The sequence below is a fragment of the Stenella coeruleoalba genome (assembly GCF_951394435.1).
Source record: "Stenella coeruleoalba genome assembly, chromosome: 18".
Classification (NCBI taxonomy): domain Eukaryota; kingdom Metazoa; phylum Chordata; class Mammalia; order Artiodactyla; family Delphinidae; genus Stenella; species Stenella coeruleoalba.
In genome coordinates this window covers 11,036,530-11,062,037 of record NC_137164.1, presented here as the reverse complement: position 1 = coordinate 11,062,037, position 25,508 = coordinate 11,036,530, and the positions used below count along the sequence as shown (strand labels likewise).

General features: G+C 34.0%; 1 protein-coding gene across 7 annotated transcripts in view; it reads right to left on the bottom strand.

Annotated features, from left to right (window-relative positions):
• The window catches only part of NBEA (neurobeachin), a 630,595-nt gene that overhangs the window by 431,755 nt on the left and 173,332 nt on the right, over window positions 1-25,508 (bottom strand). For all 7 annotated transcript variants that reach the window (XM_079902587.1, XM_079902590.1, XM_079902583.1 and 4 more), the window contains 6 exons: window positions 14,442-14,550; window positions 7,131-7,212; window positions 6,753-6,876; window positions 5,709-5,901; window positions 2,669-3,685; window positions 530-747 (listed from right to left, as the gene is read on the bottom strand). In XM_079902587.1, coding sequence (XP_079758713.1) covers window positions 530-747; window positions 2,669-3,685; window positions 5,709-5,901; window positions 6,753-6,876; window positions 7,131-7,212; window positions 14,442-14,550 — 1,743 coding nt within the window. The remainder of the gene's footprint in view (window positions 1-529; window positions 748-2,668; window positions 3,686-5,708; window positions 5,902-6,752; window positions 6,877-7,130; window positions 7,213-14,441; window positions 14,551-25,508) is intronic.

Genomic DNA, 25,508 nt, shown 5'->3' with positions numbered 1-25,508 from the left:
ACAATTGAACAGTTTTCTTCACTGTTTTCCTTAAATGATTATATTTGAAATGATATCCACTTACCACGTAAATGGTGTAAGCTCTAAAAATAGATGTCTAAGCTGATTTTAAATTTTATTTTAGCGCTATGTGTTAAATCTTATCACCAAGAATAAATGTAGTACGTGGTATTAATTTTAACAGGGAAAGATAGAAATGTGGAAATTTATTTGAACCAGTACTGAACCTTTTCTTGGTTAAAACTCTTTTTTATAATAACCTGGCAATGCCAGATTTCAAAAATTGGCTAATTAACTGTCTTAAGCCTAAATTCTTGGTTAGCCTTTAATTTGACCCACCCCAGGACTTATAATCATTATGAAAATATTTATGTTTATATAAAAATGTTCAAGTTGGATTATTTTTAATAAATTTAATTTGTGAGTTTTTAATGATATAATTCGCTACTAATCAGTCGATGCCACCAATTTTAAGATATTCATTTTTCAACTGGAATTAGTCTTATTTATAGAAAAGAAGTATTTCTACCTCCTCCAAACATGTACATCTGTTTCTAGTGCAAATAGCAAATCGGTGAGCAGTCGCTGGTGCATTGGAGACCATTTAAACTCAGGAATACGAAACATTGTAGTTCGTGGACCTGGGCTGAACTGGCGCCGCTGTTCCTCAGTCATTGGCATTCCTCGAAATCCTAAATCAACTCGGAGATCTCTGTCTTGTTGTGTGATAGACCGACCCTGAACAGCCTGGAGACAGAAAAGGGGAACACTGGTAGAGTGAAAAAGAAACACCTGATTTCAAAATGAAAATAGTAAGTACAGTTAAGTGAGTAAAGCTTTTGCATATGACTTTAGTAGGTTAGTACATTTTACATTTATTATTCATCTGGTGATTCCCTGCACAGGAACCTTTCTGAGAAGAAAAGGCTATTATTATTATTTTTATTTTGCTGCCTCAGAAACCAGGCAAGGTAACCTAATACTTAAGTTTAACACCAAAGTTCACATTGAAAACCAGATCCTCTCTAGCCCTCTTTATGAGTCTTTACATTAGACCACATTTCTTCCTTATAAAAGTGAGCCTATACTCAAAGTGAAGAATACTGGGTATATGTCATCAACTAATTGTAATTAGAAACACAAGATTAAAAGAAATATTACTTGTACAGATGCAAGTTAACTTCAAAGTCTATTTCACTCAAAATACTTCAATTTAGAAAAATAAATGCCTTTTCTACGTTAGAAAACCAGATAAATGCCTGTGAACTTTGAGTGAAAACCAGGCAAGCCTAGAGATTATTATGCTCAGTAAACAATGCACCATGCTTTCCTTTATTTTAAACCTGGACTTAATTCAGTATTTCCATCCCCCGCCAATTATCACTGTAACACAACTGCCACAAAAATGGAAATGGCAGTATTTAGTAGAGAAAAAAATATATATCTTTTCCACACACAGAATATATTTTCAACGATTCTGAGTACAAAGACACTAGTGAGGTATGGTTTACTCTCTGTAACCTAGCTCTAATGGACACATGTTAAATGATTCTTTGATGACATTAAAAGGTGAATGGAGGGCTTCCCTGGTGGCGCAGTGGTTGAGAGTCCGCCTGCCGATGCAGGGGACACGGGTTCGTGCCCCGGTCCGGGAAGATCCCACATGCCTTGGAGCGGCTGGGCCCGTGAGCCATGGCCGCTGGGGCTGCGTGTCTGGAGCCTGCGCTCCGCAACGGGAGAAGCCACAACAGTGAGAGGCCCGCGTACCACAAAAAAAAAAAAAAAAAAAAAAGGTGAATGGAAAACCGAGGCAACAACAACAAAAAACAAGTCATAAAGGGTAAAAGTTTTCTTCAGTTCTTAACCATAAGGTATTATCTAGTCTAGAAAATAAGTATAAACTCAGTGCTCAACAATTAAAATTCATATCAGAAAACATCATCTGTTTTTAGCTTTAGTATGGTGAGGCCCAAACTGCAGCACTAACATTTCCTCACCACCAAGCCTGAGAATCTCTAATTTTCTCATACGAATCCCTATCCATGTGGCTATAAAGAAAATTCTCACTGTTAATAATTCCAAATTTCCTCAGCCATATTACCTACCTCACAGGGTTGTTGTGAGAATTAAATCTGATAACATATAGCACAGTGCCTGGAACATAGTAGGCACTTGATAAATAACAGTTCCCTTTTCCCTTCCCCTTCATTTCATTTATCAGTTCAATCTGGGCTCCAAGTCCTCTTTTCTATAATCCACAGAACAGGGTTGGGCCTGAAGCTCAAAAGGTTAAAATTAATCAAGTATTCAGAATGAAGATCTCGAATACAAATGTGTAAATGTAGTCACAGAGCCATAAAATGTTCAAACTGGTAGAGACCTTAAAGGTCATATTTCAATCTGGTACAACTTCTTGCACTGTATGAGAAAATTCAGGCCCGGAGAGGTTGAGCAAAGTTACACAGACAGAATGTGGCAGAGTTGGATATATGATTCAGGTATTTTAAATTTCTTTTATACATAGAACCATACTACTCAATTCCATAAATTATTATGCTATCATAATTAAATATAAACATGGTGTGACTGGTAAGAAATTACTCTGCTTTGGTGCTAACAACTCTATATCTATTCAATGCATCTTCAGAACACACGTAGGATGACTTACTTGCGTTGTAGCAGTGGTCTGGATTTTACGGATTTCCTTTCCTGATTCTTTGCCATCATCAGATCTCTCAGTGTCTGAAATTACACTTCCTGCATCAATATTTGGTACAATTCTGCTACCAGAAGATTCAGTTTCCAGAGTCGTAGCAGTCATTTCAGCATACTCTAACCCTTTAGATGATGATGCTAAGTCTCTTTCAGAAACACTGCTCATTCCATCTGAAGTTGTATGGATTTTGAACTCTTTTTCTTCTATTATGCTTGATGTACAAGTTAAGTCTACACTACCGGTCATGTGAGCAAGCAATCCAAGATCATCACCAACACCAAGATGTACTTGTGTGTCCTGAATATTTGGAATAATGTGATTGCTAGAAAGTTCAGGAAGGAGTTTCTCCTCCTGTTTGGGTATTTTATCAAAGAGAAATGATGTGCTACTGTTGGGAAGTTCATCCTTCTCATCTGCTAATGTTATCAATGGACCGTTATCCTTTTCCTCATTTTTTTTAATGATACCAACACTTCCATGTACATTGTTCTGGAGTTTCTCAACAGCAGCACTGTATACATTATCCAACAAAGATTCAACCTCCACAAGAGCACCATTCTCTGCACCTACTAAAGTTTCTGGTGATAAATCCATATCATCAAGCTTCACTTCTGTTGCTTCCACCTTCTCTGCTTTTATATCAACTAAAAGATCGTGCACTTCCACGTGTACAGCACTTCCCGGTCTATCTGAATTTCCAAGAATATCATCTGACACTTTTGTTGACATGAGCAAGTCTCTATTGTCTGTGCTGACAGGATAATCTGTCTCACTTTCTGGGCTCTGGCTTTGTGAAAGGTCTTCTATCTCTCGAATTTCCATTCCACCTTTTGCTCCTGTTGTCTGCGATGAGAGACCAGAGATGGTGCTCACATTCCCTTTCTTTCCCTTTTTAATGTTTTCCTCCTCTTGTCTCTGATATTCTTCATACATTTTAGCTAGGTATTCCTTATGTGCTTCATAAGTGACCTTAGGAATGGATAAAGAAAACATTAAGGCATTTTGTATATATTAAGAAGAAAAAAATAACATAAATAAAATTATGATAATAATAGCAAAAATGGTGCAAATAATTTTAAGATTTCAAACACAGTGCATATTAATCCTAAAACAAGTGCTTAGTTTCATCAAGTAATTGGAATAGCATCAAAATAGTCATATATGACTTATTATATGACTTGTCTAAAAACACAGTTAGGTAAACTAGCATTATTAAAGTTTTTTAAATAAAATGATATTTTCTTTTAGGTGAAGTATTTCAATGTTACCCTAGTTAATATGCCAGCTGAACTCCGATATATTCGGGTTATTTGAGCTAAAACAGAGAACTGGCTAATAATATACAATATCCAAAGTACTACCACTACATCATTTTTCTATGACTCATATGTGTGACTACTGCAACAAGTAAGGTAAAAAAAGACAACACATACCTATAAATATATAGTTATAAAATGTTAAAACTTTACAATTTTATCTTTATATCGGCTACTTTAGTTTGTTACTTTTATATAGGCTTGTTTAGGAATAATCAGTATATAGTTAGGAATAATCAATATATATTTATTGCACAAAGATTTGCAATGAGTTTCCCTATAAAATACTATTTTCAAACTTATTAGTGCAATGATAAAAGTGAGGTGCCAGGGCTTCCCTGGTGGCGCAGTGGTTGAGAGTCCGCCTGCCGATGCAGGGGACACGGTTCGTGCCCTGGACCGGGAAGATCCCACATGCCGCAGAACAGCTAGGCCCGTGAGCCATGGCCGGGGAGCCTGCGCGTCCGGAGCCTGTGCCCCGCCACGGGAGAGCCCACAACAGTGAGAGGCCCACGTACCGCAACAACAACAACAAAAAAGGTTAGGTGCCAATATATTATAAAATGTAAATTTGTAACAGAAATAAAAGGTCTTTAAAATAAAAAAAAGTTCAAAATCCTTCCTATAGACACATATGATATTGATATTTAAATGATACTATGACAGAATTTTAGGTTGAGGGACCTTTCTCTGAAGATTATCTTAATATAAAACCCCCTTATTTTACAGAAAAGGAAATCAAGTCCCAAAAGCAGGGTTGGTAAACTATGGTTCATGGGTCAAATCTGCTTATCACCTGCTTTGGTAAATGAAATTTTATTAGAACACAGCCACGTTCATTCTTTACATATTGTCTATGGCTATTTTCATACTGCATGACAGAGTTGAGTAGTTGCATCACAGGCTGTACAGCCCACAAAGTCTAAAATATTTACTATCTGCATCTTTAAAAACATTTTTCTGCACAAAAGGATTAAATGAGTTTCCTAATGCCACGAAACTGAATTGTGGCATAGACTGAATCAAAAGCCAACAACTTCAGACACACATCCTTTTCCTATGACACCACAAGATGAGATATATTAACTCTGAATTTCCAGAATCTAAGGTGTACATACTCTAAATTTTAATTGACTACTTCCTTTTACCAAAAACCAGACCATATTTAAAATATAAACAAACATATAGATTCTTATCATTAAAAATAAAGATAATGTAATTAAAAACAACACTAAACTTAAATACTTTAAATGTATTTATTATTCATTTGGAAATAAAAAAAAGTTCTGATTACTTTAAAAAGGCTTAAAAAGTATATATAAGACTCCATTTCATGAGTAAGAACCAGTAGGGATGTCTGGGTTAAAAGGCTCAGACGCCAGCTCTCAGATCTGCTAGAAAACGTATGTGGTGGTGGTGGGGGGGTGCCTCAAGAGTGTAAACTTCTTAATTTATAAACCTGAAGTTTCAATTATAGGGTCCCTAAAATACTTCAAGCTTTAAAAGTGTATGAACCGAGAGAGAAAAACAAAAACAAGAACGGAAAAGAAAGAAAATTGGCATAAAGGAATCAGCCATAATGCAAGATGCCCACAAGATGGCACCAGATGAGTGTCTACAGGCATTTAATCCACAGCTGAAATCCTGATGATGTAAAATGTTAAATCCCTTGTTACCTTGGAATGGGCTATTGAGAGAGTATCCACCCAAACTCTCCAGCCTCCCCATTCATATTTGATTGCATGATACAAAAGAATCCGGAAGATATTGTAGACCATCTCCGTAATCTTCTGTTCCTCAGAATTTTTAGGATTGATATAGCCAAGAGAAAACATCCAATCCTGCCACACTGAACACTGCAATAAGCATCTAGTGGGGGGGGAAAAATCATTAAAAATTCCTAAATTATATTAGAATTTACTATTTTGAAGTTGAGATGAATAGTGAAAATATGATCTGACTTAGATAAAGCAACGTATACAGTCATTCTGCATATTTAATATTTAACCTGGAATGACTTTTCCCATTCTTCTACTTGGAAAAGTCCATATTATCATTTAAAATTGCTCTCCCAACTCTCCTAGTGAGATTTAGCTATTGTTTCGCTACTCCCTCATCACATGTAGCACTCACAAAGCACTTAACATATTAGAAATTAATCATCGCTTCACTGTTATCTTTCCAACTGAATTGCACTAAGACTGTACACCAAGACAATCTGTGCAGCACAGTGCTTTATACATGGCAGACATTCAATCAGTAGTTGTTAAATATAAGACTCATGCAGCAACCATGGCTTCATACTGTACCCCATGTCCTAGCTAACCAGCTTTAGAATGCATGACAATAATCAGTTATCAGACCAAGCTGAGAAAAGCATAGATGATCTCAGCAAATCCAACATCATTACATTTAAACTACTGTTGGTGGTAGACAGTTATCAGGAAAAGGGATGGTATATTTTAAATAAGGATTTTTGGATATTTATGTTTATATATACAGTTAAAATATAATAACCATAAAGTTAAATAAAATCATATAAAAATAAATAAAAGTATGCAGATTATATAAAAGAAACAAATGCCTTTTCTAATGATTGAAAGTATTTAGCAAAATAGGAAAGATTTGAAAATTTTTTCTTTGAAAGAGATTGAAAATAAAGGAGAGAAAATAAGATTAGTTAGGAAATAAAGTTTTGTTATAGTATTCAAACTGCTCACCTTCTATTCTCCCGGCTGTTACTGAAAAGTTTTATCATATCAGATAAAAACAAACGACGAACTTCCATCAGTTCTGCACTTGGTGTAGAGTTTTTTAACAAAGTTGCCACTACCTTAAGAATCACTGCAAATGAACAAAAAATTATAGTAAAGATTTATAACTACATCATATCTTCTGCTCAAAAAATATTTACTGATTTTCTACTAAATGCTTAGAACTATGGTAGGTGAGTTGTAAGTGTCATAAATGAAACTATGTGAACGCCATACCGACTGAGGTGGTTAGCAAAAGTTTTGATTTAGTTTTGATTTATTTCCACATGGTACCATGTTACATGTTACTACTGCATTACAATAAAGAATTGCTGGTTTGCTCACTTGGATTCTGAATTTTCACTGTAGAATCTGGCTCTGGATGTGGTTTGTGTACAACTTGAGTACATACTTGCTCTGTCAAAATCTGAAAGATGAAGAATTTGAATTTCATTTAGAAATAAATTATAATTGCAAATTATAGATATACAAAGACTCTGCAAAAAAAAATGTCAATTTGTTCAAATCAAAAGAAGCATCTCTTCTAAGGGTCTTCTAGTGAATTCCACATACTTCTAAACTCTAATTCTATAGTCTTCAGATTTTTACAGATAAAGACAAAACCAGGACCAATATCTATAGAAGGAAAGATTAATTAGGAGCTCCAAGAATTAACTCTGTTTGAAATCACTTTTCAGTGTACATCTTTAATACTTTTAAGTTGTGAACTGTAAACATTTGACTGCTATTTCATCATTAATAAAAAAAAAAACTTAGAAAATCAGTAAGTAAGAAAATAATGTCTGAGCCTGGGTCCTAATAACTTCAAGTGAAGTGTGATATGGGAAAAATCTTTACAAAAAATGTGGCTCATTGTCATTTACCAATGAGGTTTTTTTAGAACTTCTTTCAAATAACAAAAAATGACAAAAGTTGACCAAATAAAGGAAAGACAGACTCTAAACCATTTACTAATTTTTCCACCAACACCCAGGCTCTATGAGTACAGGATTCTTATACCTCTTTTTCACTGCTACATTCCTAGCAATTAGCAAAGTGCCCAACACACTGCCAGCAGTAAATAAACATTCGTTACATTTAAGAATGAATAGCTTAATTATATATAAAATATGGATATATGACTCTTTACTGTATTTCAGGCTATACAGCCTGTGTTTACCTCTATTTTTCCATATATTAAAAAATCCAATGAGATTATACTTAATAAAGATATCATTTTATATTATGACTTAACTTCCTGTGTAGGTTAACATGCTAAGTTCTGAATGAAACTTTTTAAATAGTTTAACCGGAAGTAAGATACAAAAACTTTGAGGAAACTATAAAACTTAGTTGAGAGCTTAGTTGTACATAGCTACTTGTGAAAGTTGGGGATGGAGAGTAAATTAATCAAGAGACAGGTATGATCCTTTCAGATTAGAAAAAGATCATGACATCCAGCAGTGGCATTTTTCTTACCTTTCTGCTCAGACTTAAAAAAAAAAAAAAAGAAGGACATTTACTTAGGTGTATTAAGAATGTATATCAAAAAGGTATTGACTTGAAATAAAAACTAACCTACTATTATTAAAATGATAAATACAGGGCACAAATATCCCTTTCTTCACTGCCATACTTTTACTGAAACAAACTCTTCCTTGTTTAAACAGTGTCTCAGAATTTTCTGAACAGAGCACTAGAGACATGCACTACTCATCAGTTGGACCTGACAAAAGGGATAAAAATTTCTTTGAAAACCATATACCAAAGAACAATCGGTGGTTGGTATATGCCTACAAGGAGTTTTCACACCAACCTGCCCAAAAAGTCCTGGTGTAGACCTACAGCCCAGTCAACAAGATCCCAAGAATTCTGGTTACAAATGCAGAGATTCAAAACAACTGCAGACAAGCTTGGAAAAGACTATGCCATACTCTTCCATGATACAGAACTGTCAAAACTTTTTCACCCCAAAAAGGAGAAAGCTCATTGTACAGAAAACAAAATTTATCTCAAAGAACCTTCAGTTTTATATTGTTGTCCTTTTAAACCCCTATTTGATCATCTAAGAATGAGGGTAATAACTGCCTTGCCTATCTAATAAAGCTGGTAGGAGGATCAAATACGGCTCTATATGTAAAAGTGTTTTGAAAATTATATGTCATAGTTTATTTAAATATGAGTTTAATTACAAAAATATATTTAGAAATTCAATGCAGCATGTATTTATAAGAACCAGTTATGTGCCAACATTCTGCTACATGTTTGAAATGGGAAACATAGTTGCTAGATAGAACTATATTTCCAGAAAAAATTATTTAATCAATATTGAGGAGACAGGCTCAAATCTGAATAAAGACACAGACCTACTAGAGAATGGACTTGAGGATATGGGGAGGGGGAAGGGTAAGCTGTGACAAAGTGAGAGAGTGGCATGGACATATACACACTACCAAACGTAAAATAGATAGCTAGTGGGAAGCAGCCGCATAGCACAGGGAGATCAGCTCGGTGCTTTGTGACCACCTGGAGGGGTGGGATAGGGAGGGTGGGAGGAAGGGAGATGCAAGAGGGAAGAGATATGGGAACATATGTATATGTATAACTGATTCACTTTGTTATAAAGCAGAAACTAACACACCATTGTAAAGCAATTATACTCCAATAAAGATATTTTAAAAAAAAAAAAAACCTATGTGAGTTTTAAAAGAGGGGGAGGGAAATAAATAAGACAAGGAGAGATGAATGTAGATGTAAACACTTAATGAAAGGATAGGATTCAAGATGGGCCATGAAGTTTGACTGGACTTGGTTAGAGACATGCATAGGAAATTAACCCTGCCCCCGCACCATAACAAAATAGGATGGAGGGTTCAGAGCCAGATACGGACATGAAATCCAATGTGTATTTAACCCTTATAACACATCTCAATTCACACGCTCAATAGCCAAATGTGACTAGTGGCTATCATATTGGACAGGGCTGGGAAACAATGAATTAAATCATGGAGGTAACTTGATAAATATGCTATTTATGGACACAGATCTGAGTCCAGCATTATACATTTAAACATTATTTTATAAATGGTATTATCTCGTAATTCATGGGTCACAGAAAGACTTCAGGCTTAAGCAGGAGCTACTGGAGCTTCCTCTCTGACCTACTGACTTCCCGGACTTATCAAGCATAAATCATTTTGGATTAGTAGGCTCGACTTACGAGACAGGAATAGTACTGGTTTATTTCTTAAAATGGCAAACTATTAACCCCACTGTTACATCCAACTGCCGCTGTAGATATTCAGGGGGTCAGAAAACCTTTGTATTTATACAGTTTGGACAAGCTCTATTACTTTTTTGACTCTTGGTTTCTTTATCTGTGAAAAGAATGTTTGAATAAGATGATATTTAACATACTACCTACACATAAGATTCTATAATTTTGAAAAAAAAGTTTTATTATGAGATACTTAAAGGTTTTAAAGTTACTACCCCTTTGTAAAAAAACTGTGTCCAGTAATGTTATACCCTTACCGAAAAAGATAAAGTAAAAAATACACATTAAAAAAATCAGTTCATTATTTCCATGGGAAACAGCTCCTCACATGACAAGATCCCATACCTGACTGCCTCTGTCTACGGTAAGTGTTGAACTGAATTATAGGAATAGTATGTAAAGAGAAATAGTAAATCCAAACCTACAAAGTAAAATTAATATCACAATATTTAAAAAAAGCATTGGATCAATAATCATATATTGTTGTTCAGACAGATCTACAAGTATATTAAATAGAAAAATCTAGTTTTGTCTTTAGGGGACATATTCTACAATCTAACAAAAAATTTTAAGTGTATTAGGAAGTGCTACAGATCATTAAGAAAACATAATAATCCATAATTTAGAGATGGAGTAACAAAGTAAAAATAAAGCAAATAAAATGTAAGATACAAATTTTACAAATATTATAATTCTCAAAAAATATTTGTATAAAGAATAGCCTTGAGTAATTTCAAAGAGGATTCATTAAAGCCAACTCATTTCATTATATGATCTATAAGAATAAATTCACCTCAGGAAACTAGGAGATAGGGATGTTTTTTCAATTAAATCTTTGTTTTTAGAATAATTTAAATAGGTTTTTAGATCTTCAAAGCTTATGCAATGTTGTCTGACATATCCTGCTAAAAACTCTAAATTACTTTGTCCTTTAATATTTACTGTTTATTTTATCATAGGCATCTTATCAGATTTAGAATTTTAAAGATCACAGTGACATAATCTTTACGATAACTGAACTTCCAAACACTTTGTGAAAACCACACATTCTAAAATATCATTTATCAATACGGTAGGTTTGACAGAGTTCTTTATTATTTCTGTACTTGATTTTATACCTTTCTACAGTTGTAGTAATATGTGTTCTGATACAATGCTTGGAGTTAAGGTAATTTCCTCAAACCAAAAAAGAAAATGAAGATAAAATGAGCTTTCAAACTGCAGATTATCAACCAACTAAGTCTTGCTAGGAGTACAGGCCTTGGTTGATGTTCACATAGTAAATCAAACTCAAGTTAGTTGAGTTTTCTTTCTTTAGTTAAATTTCACTTAATATTTGATGAGAATTTAAGTTCGAATCTATCACTTGAGTTTTCATTTTCTTTGGGGGGGTTGGGGGTCATTGGGGATGAGTTTTAAATTTTTTACAGCCAGATGCCACTCTCCAAAATGATGCAATCTTTAAACTTTGGTGATCTAGAATCAGTCATCCACCATCCTGTCACTGATATTACAATTTGATTTGTTAGTAGTAGTAAACCATCTGTTGAAGTCCTTTTCTACTTTTTTGTGGAATCAACAGTGCTGAACAATCATACCGCAACCATGTTTCTTTTTTGACCTTTTGTACACTTAACTTTTCTTTTTAGAGTATCATACTTAACTCAGGGCCCTTCATTCCAATGAACCATGATTATTTTTCTACTTTGAAAGCCTACATTATTGCCAAATTGGTCAGATGGAGGCCCTGAAAGTTAGTTCCTTCATTATTTCCAAATCTCTGCAACATCCAATATCCAACATCCAGTATCAGAAGATCCTGACTTTCTCCACCTAAGTTATGGAATCAGAGATAAAATCCAGACACTAAGAGAGTGCCGATGAATACAGATGGTAGTACAGATGCTGCTGCACTTGCTGTTGAGCCACTTTTCAGGAAGACGAGTAGAATTACATATGCATGTATATATACATGGGACATTTTATTTTAAGGTTACAAGCACATGATGATCTTTCCAATTCAACATATAATGTTATGTGGAACTTTTATTTTAATGTAAGGTTTCATTGACTACAAAGACTTTCTACTCTATTAACACTAATAGGTCAAAACAAGCAAGGGTCAGAAATTTGTGGAGGAAAGAGAATGATTAAAAAACATATACAGGCATTATTGACCAGAGCAATTAGTAGGTAAGAAAACCAAGGTAAAGATACAAGTTAAATCAAGAGGGAAGAGATATGGGGATATATGTATATGTATAACTGATTCACTTTGTTATAAAGCAGAAACTAACACACCATTGTAAAGCAATGATACTCCAATAAAAACGTTTAAAAAGAAAAAGATACAAGTTAATCAGTATTTGACACTAAGATTCAGAACCCTAATCTGATATTGCAGCAAAGTTTTGATTCAGAGGAGGACTTTAATACTGTCAACTGAAGGTAGATTCTGATACTTATTGCCTTATGTACATATACTATGAGAAATGTCTATTTTATGACCATTTATTAGTGGTATGACATAGAGCAAATTATTTAACATGTGAGCCTCAGTTTGTCTGTTTAAAAAGGCAATAAAAATACCAGCTTCATAGAAATATTGTAAGGATTTGAGATAATGTATGTAAAGTACTTACCAAGGGGATTATGATAGGAAGTACTCAAAAAAGGCAGTTACTATTATTAGGGAAATATAATAATATCAGAATAAAGATGCTCTGCATACGATAGGCCTTTCTATTAGTGCTTATTCAGTTCTGTAGGCAAAATATTGGAGCAATACTAAAATATTACTATAATTTTAAAAAAGCAGCACTCTGGAGCATAAAGTTTACAAATCATGTAATTTGAAGAATGACTGACACAAAGTAGGAAAATTAAGCTTAGATGAAAAAGACAAAGTAGCCAAAAGTTTACAAATCATGTAATTTGAAGAATGACTGACACAAAGTAGGAAAATTAAGCTTAGATGAAAAAGACAAAGTAGCCTTATTTAAAGGGCAACAACTCTTAAATTTACTGATGAGAATATAAAACCAGAGGTAAAAAAATTATGCCCTGTAGGTCAAATCCAGCCTACCATTTTGTAAGTACAGTTTTATTAGACAGCCACACTCATCTGATTCATATTTTCTATGGCTACTTCTGAGCCACAACTGCAGAGCTGAGTAGTTGCAACAGAGGGCGTATATAGCCTGCTACTATAAACTGAATGTTTGTTGTGCCCCCAAAATTCATATGTTGAAACTTACATTTGCTATGGCTTTTAGCACAACTAGAGTCTCCTTGTATTAAGAGTCACAATGTTTTGCTATCTACATCTATAACAAAATAACCCATGCTCCACTATATGTTAAAGTGTGAGATGTGAAGTCCACTTTTCTCTTGTTTTGACATGATGGATATACACTGTTATTAAAAAAAATATATTAGGTTGGGCAATACAGGTGGTACGTGAAACACTGTCCAGTTACTGCATTGTACCGAGCTCAATGTAAAGATGACAAACGTTCTCTGTTGCAAGTACTCAACTCAGCTACTATAATGCAAAAGCAGCCATTGGCAATATGTAAGGGAATGAGCATGGCTATGTTCCTACAGAACTATTTATGGACACTGAAATCTAAATTTCATATAAGGCTTACATGTCATACATTATTTTTCTTTCGATTACTTTCAACCATTTAAAAACATAAAAACAATCCTTAGCTCAAGGCCCTACAAAGATAGGTGCTTATAGTTTGCTAATCTTTGCACTAAAGAAGTAGGACCTCTGAAAATTAGCTGCTGGAAAGTAAAATGAAGGTTAATATAAGAGAATATTCCTAATATTTTACTGGTATTTAAAATGAGGTAGTACACACATTTCACAGAAAATAATGAACCCAATTTGTATGGCCATCTGTTAGAAATAAAGAAAAGGATTTCTGAATTGAGATGATGGGATCTAAAGTTTCTCCAGATACCATTTTTACAAATAATTCTTACCTACATTTTATCCCAGTCTCAACTCTAGGTTAATGTTAGTAGTTGCTACATATCAGAGACAGAGAGAGGGAAAAGCGGGGAGGGTAAGGGGAGGGAAAGAATGAATAAATAATGCATAATGGGTGTGATTTATGTGAGAAAAACTGTGCAAAGCCCATCAGCCAACCCATACTCAAAGAAAATGCCTAGGCCCAACATAAGAAGATTGGCAACTAAATGTACATGGATATGTTTTAAACAAAAATTTTAAAACATAAGTATGTGTTCATCTTTTTTTTTTTTTAAGGATTCCTGCCTTTTAGATTAACTGACCAACTGCTATTCCAATCACAGAGGGTTTCCACTGCATACATTTAAAATTAGCATCACACATTTTAAGTTTTTACCTCATAAAGTGTGTTGTACGTGGTGACAGTCACAGTGTTTGTATGCAACATCAGCCTCTCTCCAAGAAGAGTAAAAAGACTGTGGGTATGCATAATTTCAACTTTTCTCCTGGAGAAACAGGGGCAAAAAAAAAATCATACTAGGAAACACACTGGATTTTCTAATCACATGATGTTAGGATAAGCAGTAAAATCTATAAGCAGATACAGAATTACATAAGTAATGTTTACTAACTTCCATCTACTCAATCACAGTTTATAGCATAGCTGTCTTCTAAAATACCAAGACTACTATTTAAACACTTCTCAAAATGTCCGCGCAAATTAAAACGTTAAGTGTACAAATTATAAAACAGTGTGTAAATGTTGACAGCTATAATTTTCAAATTTCTAATAGCTATTTAGGAGTTATTTTCTTAGGTTAAATTATTAGTTTCCCTTAACACAGAGACAACAGAATTTTCAAATCCTTTCTGTCCAAAGTCTATGAAATAATCTATGTAAAACTTTAATAACAAAAATTTGTAAGTATGGTTAAACTTGAATAGAAAGCAAAATAATTCGACAGAAGTAAAGGGAACTCATTACTGCTTGTATCTGTGGCTCATTTAACTGTTGACCCATTTAACTGCTCCCCTACCAAATCCATACTTAGAATAGAAAGCTCTATTAAAGTCCTCCTGGAACACTTAGCTCTAGCCCACGGAATTACTACATGCCTTTCATTCATGTCACTTTCTTAGAAGTCAAGATCTGGAACTTCTTGGCCCCCAACGCTCAGTATTTCATTTCTTACCTTGATTTTCTATCGTTCCCTGTGTGGATTTGGCAACTATAACACAAACTGACTAGGTAATCACCAAACTTTTGTTCCTTTCTTCCTGAGCCCACAGCTATACTATAATTCCAGCCTCTCTTACAGCTATGTGTGGCCACTGAGTTCTAGCCAATGGAACCCGAGAAGAAAAGTTGTGGATCATTTTTAGGCCTGGGCTACGGAAAAAACACTCATGTACTCTTCCATGCTCTTCCTCAAGGCAGCAACACAGGAGCCTTACGATGAAGACACAGAGGTACTAGATGAAAGAAGCAGCCTGGGTCTCTAAAGCACAGCTTGAAGAAAATCAACTGCTGAGGATACCCATTTGGATTTTAAGTGAATAAGAAAGAAACTACTAGTTTGGTAAGTTACTAAAACTTCACTGTTTGTTACAGGAGTTATTGCTACCTTAATTAATGCACAAATCAAATAATGAACCATTTATCTGGGCACCACTCACCTGGAAATCCTCTCTTCTAACATCAGCCTTCAAGCTTCACACTGCACAACAAAAGAGGCAGGACAGCTATTTCCCCTCACCCAATCCTCCTCAGCCCAGAGAAGGAAACAGCAATTACCTAAATCCAAAAGGAAGCTGGGGCAAGTGTCTAATGGCTGTGTTTGTAAAACACTTAAGACTGGGAAAAGTCAAATGGTCATTAAAAAACAAAAAATAACAGGACAGATGGATATTTTGGGATTATGAAGGGGAAGGCTTTAGTCTCTTCCAACTCAAGCCACACCTAAGGAAAGGAAGCCTGACACTTTCATTTGCTCCCAATCAAGAAAAACAAATGCCAATGTATATCTCTTGATACATCTCTTTGATACACAGAGCTGGTAAAAGTCATTTAAATTAGGCTATCTGGAATTTAGAGTAATTTCTTAACTGGGACACCATAATTTCAACTACTAAAGAAATTCATGCTCTCTTGACTACCTCCTCCAAAGTAAATGTTTACAGAGCAGCTTAATTCTACCTCTTAGGGGGACTTGAAGAATACTGCACATACCAGGAAAAAGATGAGTCAGCTTCCTCTTGCAGTTTTCTTTGAAACAATGCTCACCAATAAATGCTGTCTCACAGCAATCAAGAGATAGCCAAAAGTGGCATCCATCATTTCAGGCATAAAATGGGCATGCTGGCCCTGTACATCACATGATTTTGTTTCCCAGAGGACCTCTAATGAAAGACCCAGCTCTACGCATTCAGTTCAGAAAGGCTTCACGAGGGTATGTATTTGAGAAACTAACAACTTGAACCTGTTTAACTTTAAGACCTAAATAGACTTCAGACTTTAGTGCCTAGCTGCTTTACCTTTTCAGTTTTATAGGATTTCTGCCCACTTGGATTGAGTGCAATCTATTTTTTTAAAAGCGTAACCTTTTAATCTCATACAAATTACACATTTATTAGCTTACTAACCATTCCATTAAAAACACACCCCAATTTCCTTCTTCACAAAACAAGTATTTTGGGGGGGGATGACCAAAAAATACTTCTTGTAACAAATTCAGAGAATATGTTGGAACAGGACACAGTAAAAAAAAGAAAACCCATAATTCTATAACCCAGAGATAATCATTATAAATATCAGTTGATGTTCTTTCAGACTAATTACGTTGCACATAAGTATATGATAGACAGATATAGATGATATCAATACAATGGAAATAATTCTACATAAGATAATTTGTAGCTTGTCACCTGTAAAACAACATATTGTGTCTTAAAATTTCAGCTATTAAATATAGTTTATAACTAGAATGTAGCAAAATTTATCCATTCACTACTGTTGGCCGTTTACGTTATGTTCAAATTTTTTTCTACCATAAACAAAACTTTGTCCTTTTACATAAATCCTTCGGCATGATCATTTCCTTAGGATAAATTCTTGTAATGAAAATTATAAGGTTAAAACATTTAAGTTTAATTTTATTTTATGAGACTTTGAAGTTTGTGACCTCCAAAAATATGTACATTCATACTCCAACATCAAGGTACAAATTACCAGCAGTTTCACCAATCCTATGTATTATAATAATAATAAAACAGTCAAATGCAAAAATTAGGGCTTGGGGAGAAAAGATGAGAGAAGAAGCATGGTTTGGGGTAAGACTCCAATTCATAAATTAAACAGTTTTTTGCTGCTAATTATTGAATAATTCACATTTTAATAATGTTCCTCATATCTAAACATACATACATTAGCATGTGTACCTGGGGTTTCTATTCACCTCTTTTTTTGCTCATTCCTTAGTATAAGGTCTACTAGTCTTATCACAATACACACTCATTATACTTATTTTTTAATCTTTCACTGACTTTTTACTTGTTTGTTCACCTGAGTTAGCTTTACAACAATTTTTGAAATTTTTTAAAGAAAACTTGGAATTTTTATCAAAACTGCATTAGGTTTATAAGTTCAGTTCATTACAAATCTAATTGAGTCTTTCAATTAAGCTACGTGGTATAGCTCTTCCTTACTGCAGCTATTAAATTTTTTCATGATTTTCAGGAAACACATTAAAATATTATTTACATTTTCAATTTCCTTTCTAATAAGCTGAAAGTAAGATCATTTTAGGCTACTATTCTATATATTATTCTATAGTTAAGAATCATTAGTTATTCTAACAATAGACACTATTATACTTTTCAAACTCCTTTAATCTATCAGGAGAACTGTAAAAGTTTTTGAGGTTTTAACCTAAATTTCTTCAGCCTTTTACTTTGAGGTTAAGAATGGATAAGCTATGGGAACTCAATAATACGTGCATCTGTCGGTGTTTATGAGAAATTGTATCAAAACACAACTATGAACTAAAGGACCATAGCATGGTTCTGTTGAAATATCAGATAGTGATTACTAGTGAAGCAAAACAGGATTATGTTCTGTGCACCTGTACTTTTACCTTGTTTGTTAGTGATCTTACTCTTCCCATCTTTTATTTGATGCAAGAAGTAGTATGTATATGTATAGAGAACCCAAAAAATAAGTATTTAAAACTATTTGTAGCAAAATGATGTTATTACCAAGGACTAGAAGTGAACATCTTGTATGTTGTCATAACATATTTTCTTATAATTACTATAATCTGGCCTATACTTCTGAAGGCCCCTCTTCATTCCCAAATTTTTCCATTTTATATTACAAGATATGAAAAAGTTTTATCCATTTTATTGATTCCTTCAATAAAATCACTCTTGTAGTCAGTGATCCCTTCAACAGTTTTTGTTTTATTTTCTTTCTTGATGCTAGTCTTCATCTTTATTAATTTGTACTTCCTAGCTTACTCTGCTGTCCTTTAATCAATGCTGCAATATGAGTTTACATTCCTATCATTATCTTTATTCTTCAATATTGGACGTATTTACTTCTGAGTATGTTTTTGCTATGATGAATAGATAATTTTAAGGAACTTATTTTCATTTTATTATCTTCTCTTCACTAGCAGGTTTTTGGGAACGTTTCTTAATTTCTAAATAGTTGAATTTTTTTTTTTTGCTCAATTTTTTTTTAATTTCTAATTTTATTACCTTACGGTCAGAAAATGGTGCCAGTAAAATCTCTACTGTGTCCACATTGTTTACTTTATGGTCAAGGACATGATTTTTTATTTTAGTAAATATCCTATAGCCATAAAGTATATTTTCAAAGCATATAAGACTGAACATATATCTACTGAGTCAAGTTTCATGAATATATACTCAATTTCTCTATATCTTTATATGTTATCTATTCAATTGGCCCCATTCTGAAGGAGAAATACTGTCTAGACTATTGTTTATTATCAATTACTTATAGCATCTCTAAAGGTTTTCCTTACATATTTGAATGCAACATTTGATGCTTTGAGGCTTATGACCATAACATCATCTACCTAAACTGTGCCTTTCATCAATGTATAATGTCTTCTAATGTTTTGTTTTGAACTTTTGTTTTGAACTTCAAGTTCAACTGATTCTATTTTGTGCTTTCAGATCACATCTGATTTCTATAATGCCAACGAAGTTCTGAATTCTTTTTCTGTTATCCCTTTCCTTACCCATTTATTTTTTAACATCTGATTTTTTAAAAAGAAAGGAAATCATATAATAAATACTCACGTAGCCACCATTACTACAACTTAAGAAATAAAGTATTAAAAATAAGCACTTCTAGGTACCTGTCCATGAACCCATCCTTTTCATCACTATGTTTTGGGGTAAATGATATCATGAATTTGCTTTTATATAGCCATGCATGTCTTTATACTTTTATTAGATATGTACCTATTCCTAAGCTATTTATTATTTTATTTTTTCATATTTTTGAAGTTTAGATAAATGATATCACTACTATACATCCTTCTACAACTTGCTTTATTGCTTCATGTTAGGTTTATGAAAGTTAACTTTTGTTAATTTTCAAAGCTGAATATATCTAATTGTATGAATATACCTAAATTCATTTCTGTTATCCTACTGATATCCTACTGATATTCTTTTATGTTGTTTCCAACTTTTCATTATTACCAATGATGTTACACTGAACATTTGTGCACATACATGAATGTCTCCATGTCACAGAGACAATTAATAATTAGTCATAGAGTAGCTTCATCTTTTTGAAAATTGTCAAATTGTTCCCCAATGTGATTGTAACAATTATACAACTCCACCAGTGATCTGAAAGTCTCTTATGCATATCTTTGCCAACACCTGATACTGTCAAAAATTTTAAACCTTATCACCCTAGTGGGTATTAAAGGTAACTTTTAAATTTTGTACTTTTGATTGCTACCAAAGTCGAGTATCTTTCCATGTGCTTATTAGCCAAATCAAGTTTGCTCTTCAGTGAACTGTTTATATTCTTCATTCTCCTAATGGTTTTTCTTTTTCTTATTCGTTTGCATGATTTTTCATAGGGTCAGGATACAAACCCACTGTATTACAAATAAACTGCAAATATCATCTTTCACTTTGTGGCTCGTCTTTTCACTTTTTATGGTTTTAAAACATGTTATATTTTAATGATCACATTTACCAACTTTTTCCTAGATGATTTATGTATGTTTACTTAGTAGTTTACAAACCCTTCCTTAATCCAAGGCAATAACACTATTATTCTACATTTGCTAAGAGCTTTAAATTTTGCTTTGCAAGTTTTTATTAGCTTTATTGAGGTATAATATACACACCATAAAATCTACAAATTTTATAAGTGTACAAGCCAGTGCTTTCTTAAAGACCTTATAGAGTCATGCAATCATCACTACTATCCAGTTTTAGAACATCTTCATCACCCTAAAAAGTTCCCTTGTGCCCACCTGCAGGCAATCCCCACTTCCATCACTAGCCCCATGTGACCACCAACCTGCATTCTGGATATTTCATATAAATGGAATCATACAATATATAGTCTTTTGCATCTGGCTTTTTTCATTTAGCATAATGTTTTTAGGAACTCATTCATGTCATAGTATGCATCAGTAATTCATTTCCTTTCAATTGTGCAATAGTATTCCGTCGTATGGGCATATGATATGTCATTTATTTATTCACCAGTTGGTGGAATTTGCGATAGTCTCCAGTTTTTGCCTATTATGAATAACGGTACCAAGAACATTCATGCACAAGTCTAGATGTGAACATATGATGTCATCTTTCCTGAGCAGACACCTAAATATAGAAATATCTGGTTGTATAATAAGTGCTACATTTTTTAAGAAATTAGAAAACCCTCTTGGAACGCGGCTGGAGAATCTTACATTCCCATCAGCAATGCATTAGGATTCAATAAATTGTTATGTGTTGTGGTTTTGCTTTTATTCAAATCAAATTATTTTCTATCTTTCTTTGTGATTTCTTTTTAGAGCCAGGAGTTATTTAGAAGTGTGCTATTTACTCCATCTAGAAATTTCTCAAATCTCTTTTTTGTTGATTCCTAATTTAATTTTGTTGTAGTCAAAGAACACAGTTTGTTTGACCTCAATTCTTTTAGATTTACTGAAACTTGTTTTATGTACTACAGCCCAACCTATATTATATTCTGGAGAATGTTGCAAATGAAGCTTGAAAACAATTCTGCTGTCTTTAGGTACAGTATCCTATAAATGTCATTATATTATTCAACATGATGTTGAACAGGAGTGGTGAAAACAGGTTTTGATTAATTGTTAGTTATGCAAAGAATTATTTCTAACGTTTGACCACTAAATAGGTCTGTGTTAAGTTTTGGGTAGATATATGTTATCAGGTAAAATAAATCATTTTATATTCGTGCCTTCCTAAGAATTTTTATGATGAATGCGTAATTACTTTTACAAAAAGTTTTTTGTACCCATTATTATGATTATATAGCTATTCTGTTAATAAGTAGACCATATTAAAAGATATCCTAATGTTAAAGTACTCTTACATTCAGCATAACATTTAGAATCTAGGGGAAAAAAGACAAAACATATTACTTCATTTACTGTAATATTTAGAGCTGTAAGTTGCCTCCAATACCACTTAGGCCAACTCTCAAAAGTATAAATATGCAAACATTTTAATATCTTTTGATTCTAAGTATTTTATTATCTGCACAATGATGTCATGTTATGGTTATTTAAAATATGTATATCCCCATTTTCTTAGTTTGATTTTTATCACTGGTTTCTTGTTTAATCACACTGTGGGTGAGAAATCATCTATATGATAATAATTTATTTAAATTTATGGAGTCAATTTTTATGGCCTCATTTGAATAGTTTTGTCTGTTCTTGAGAAGAACGTATATGCTAATCAAGCCAATGGATTTTTTTGGTTCAGATTTATACTTTGGGGCTTCCCTGGTGGCACAGTGGTTGAGAGTCCGCCTGCCGATGCAGGGGACGCGGGTTCGTGCCCCGGTCCGGGAAGATCCCACATGCCGCAGAGCGGCTGGGCCCGTGAGCCATGGCCGCTGAGCCTGCGCGTCCGGAGCCTGTGCTCCGCAACAGGAGAGGCCACAGCAGTGGGAGGCCCACGTACCACAACAACAACAACAACAACAACAACAACAAATATATATATATATATATACATATATATATATTTTGTTTGTGATGGCTCTTTTAAAAACAATACGTTAAAACCTCTAAACTGTTTTAATTTATCTTTCAAATCTCAGTTTTGCTTTCGATACCTCATCTACGCTGTTGAGCATATATAAATATGACATTGTTTTACCTTCCTGGTTGAATTATACCTTTTTCATTACATGATGCCCCTCTTTAGCTTCATTAAATTTTTTCCCTTAAAGTTTAGTTTGGTCTATTTAAATATTGGTCTGCCAACTTTTTTTTTTTTTTTTTTGCGGTACGCAGGTCTCTCACTGTTGTGGCCTCTCCCGTAGCGGAGCACAGGCTCTGGACGCGCAGGCTCAGCGGCCATGGCTCATGGGCCCAGCCGCTCCGCGGCATGTGGGGTCCTCCCAGACCGGGTCACGAACCCGTGTCCCCTGCATCGGCAGGTGGACTGTCAACCACTGCGCCACCAGGGAAGCCCTGCCAGCTTTTATTATTCAGTTTTTAAAATATGTAATACTTTTACCTGGGTAAAAATTAATGATGACATAAAAAGATACAGAGAGGTTTCAAACCCAACTCATACCCTTTCCTCCTCATTCACACTGCCCCCTGCCCCAGTAACAAGTAAACTTTGTTTTAGTTTCTTATTTCCCTATCAGCTTCTCCCCCAACACATGCTTTTAAACAGATTTTATTTTTTAGAGTAGTTTTAGGTGCACAGCAAAATCGAGCAGAAAGTACAAAGATTACCCATATTCCCCTGGGTGGCCCCATGTATGCCACGTATGTATGGCCTCTCCCCACTATCAACACCCTCCAACAGAGAGGTACATTTGTTACAACTACCTATCAGCTGCACTCCTCCCCAGTTTTATTGAGATGTAATTGATATATAACAACATAGCATTAGTTTAAGATGTACAACATAATGCTTTGATACATGTATATACTGCAAATAATTACCACAAGTTTAGTTAACGCCATCACCTTACACAGTTGCAAAATTTTTTTTCTTGTGATGAAAACGTTTAAAATCTATTCTCTTAGCAACTCTTAAATACTATATAATATAGTATTGTTAACTATAGTCACCATGCTGTACACTTCAGCTCCAGACCTCATTTATCTTACAACTGGAAGCTTGTATCATTTGACCACATCCACTCATTTCTCCCAGTCTCTACCCTGCAGATTATGGGAAACCCCCATCTTTTCTCTGTTTCTATGAGTTTGGTTTCTACAGATTCCGCACATAAGTGAGATGATATAGTATTTGTCTTTGTCTGATTTATTTCATTTAGTATAGAGCCCTCAAGGTCCATCTAAGTTGTGGCATATGACAGGATTGCCTTCTTTGTTATGACTGGATATTATTCCATTTTATATATAGAAACAGAGAAAACTACAATCTAAGTATCTACATTTTCTTTATCCATTCATCTGTCAATGAACAATCAGGTTGTTTCCATGTCCTGGCTATTTGTAAATAATGCTGTAATGAACATGGGGGTACAGAAATCTCTTTGAGATAGTGATTTCAATTCCTTTGGATATAGTCCCAGAAGTGACAATGTTGGATTATATGGTAGTTCTATTTTTAATTTTTTGAGGACTCTCCATAGTGTTTTCCATAGTGGGTGCACCAATTTATATTCATACCAACAATGAACATGGATTCCCTTTTCTTTATATCCCCACTGTTATCTCTTTTCTTTTTGATAACAGCCAATCTAACAGGTATGAGGTGATATCTCATTGTAGCTTAGACTTGCATTAGTTATGCTGAGCATGTTTTCCTGTACCTGTTGTATGTCTTCCTTGGAAAAATGTCTATTCAGATCCTCTGCCCATTTTTTAATTGGATTGCTTGTTTGCTACTAAGTTGTATGAAGTCTTTATATATTTTATATATTAATAGCTTATCAGAGAAATGATTTGCAAATATTTTCTCCCATTCAGTAGGTTGCTTTTTCATACTGTTGACTTTCCTTTGCTGTGCAGAAACTTTTTAGATTGATATAATCACTTGTTTATTTTTGCTTTTGTTGTCAAATCCAAAATATCATTGCCAAGAATGATGTCAAGGAGCTTACCCCCTGTTTTCAGGTGCTATGTTCAAGTCTTTAATCCATTTTGAGTTAATTTTCATCTAATATGTAAGCTAGAGTTCCAGTTTCCTTCTTTTGCATGTGGCTGTCCAGTTTTCCCAACATCATTTATTGAAGAGATTATTCTTCCTCACTGTATATCTTGGCTCCTTTGTCATAAAGTACTGGCCATATATGTGTGGGTGTACTTCTGGGCTATTTTATTCCATTGATTTATATGTCCGTTTGTATGCTAAGACCACACTGTTTTGAATACTGTAAATTTGGATCATAATCTAAAATCAGGAAGTGTGACGTCTCCAGCTTTGTTCTTTCTCAAGATTGCTTTGGCTATTCAGGGTCTTTTGTGGTTCCATACAAATTTTAGAATTATTTGTTCTATTTCTGTGAAAAATGCCATTGGCATTTTGATAGCAATTGCATTAAATATGTAGATCACTTTGGATAGTATGGACATTTTAACAATATTGTTTCTTCCTATCCATGAGCATGGTATATCTTTTCATTTGTTTGTGTCTTCTTCATTTTTTTTCACCAATGTCTTACAGTTTTCAGTATAAAGATCTTTCAACCCCCTTGGTTAAATTTATTCCTAGGTATTGATATTTTATTCTATGAAATCTTTCATTCTTTCTCTATATCCTTAACCTTCTTTCCTATTTATCATCTTTGTCTCTTGGTGATGCTTTTACATAGTTTCTTCATTTCTTCTAGTTCACCAATTCTTTCTTAATTTCTGTATAAACTGTTTAACATGCCCATGGAGCTGTTAATTTTAGTTAGTGCCTTTTCATGTCCAGAAGTTACTTCTGATTATCTGTTTAAAAGCTGAATGGTTAGTTTCAATATGATCTTGTTTCTTAAGAATTATAACTTCTATTATGTTTGATCTTCATTTTTGACATATGAGAATCTCCCTTACTTTTGTGTACACAGCTATACATCTGAACGGAATTTTGCTATATTTTACCCAACATTTCTAAGTTCTTAGTAGTATAAAGTGTTTCAGGATATCTTGTTTTACCCATTGTTTTTCTTCTCCAATTATTCTTATTAGTCACATGTTAAGTCTCCTATGCCTTTATATAGTTTCTCATTTTA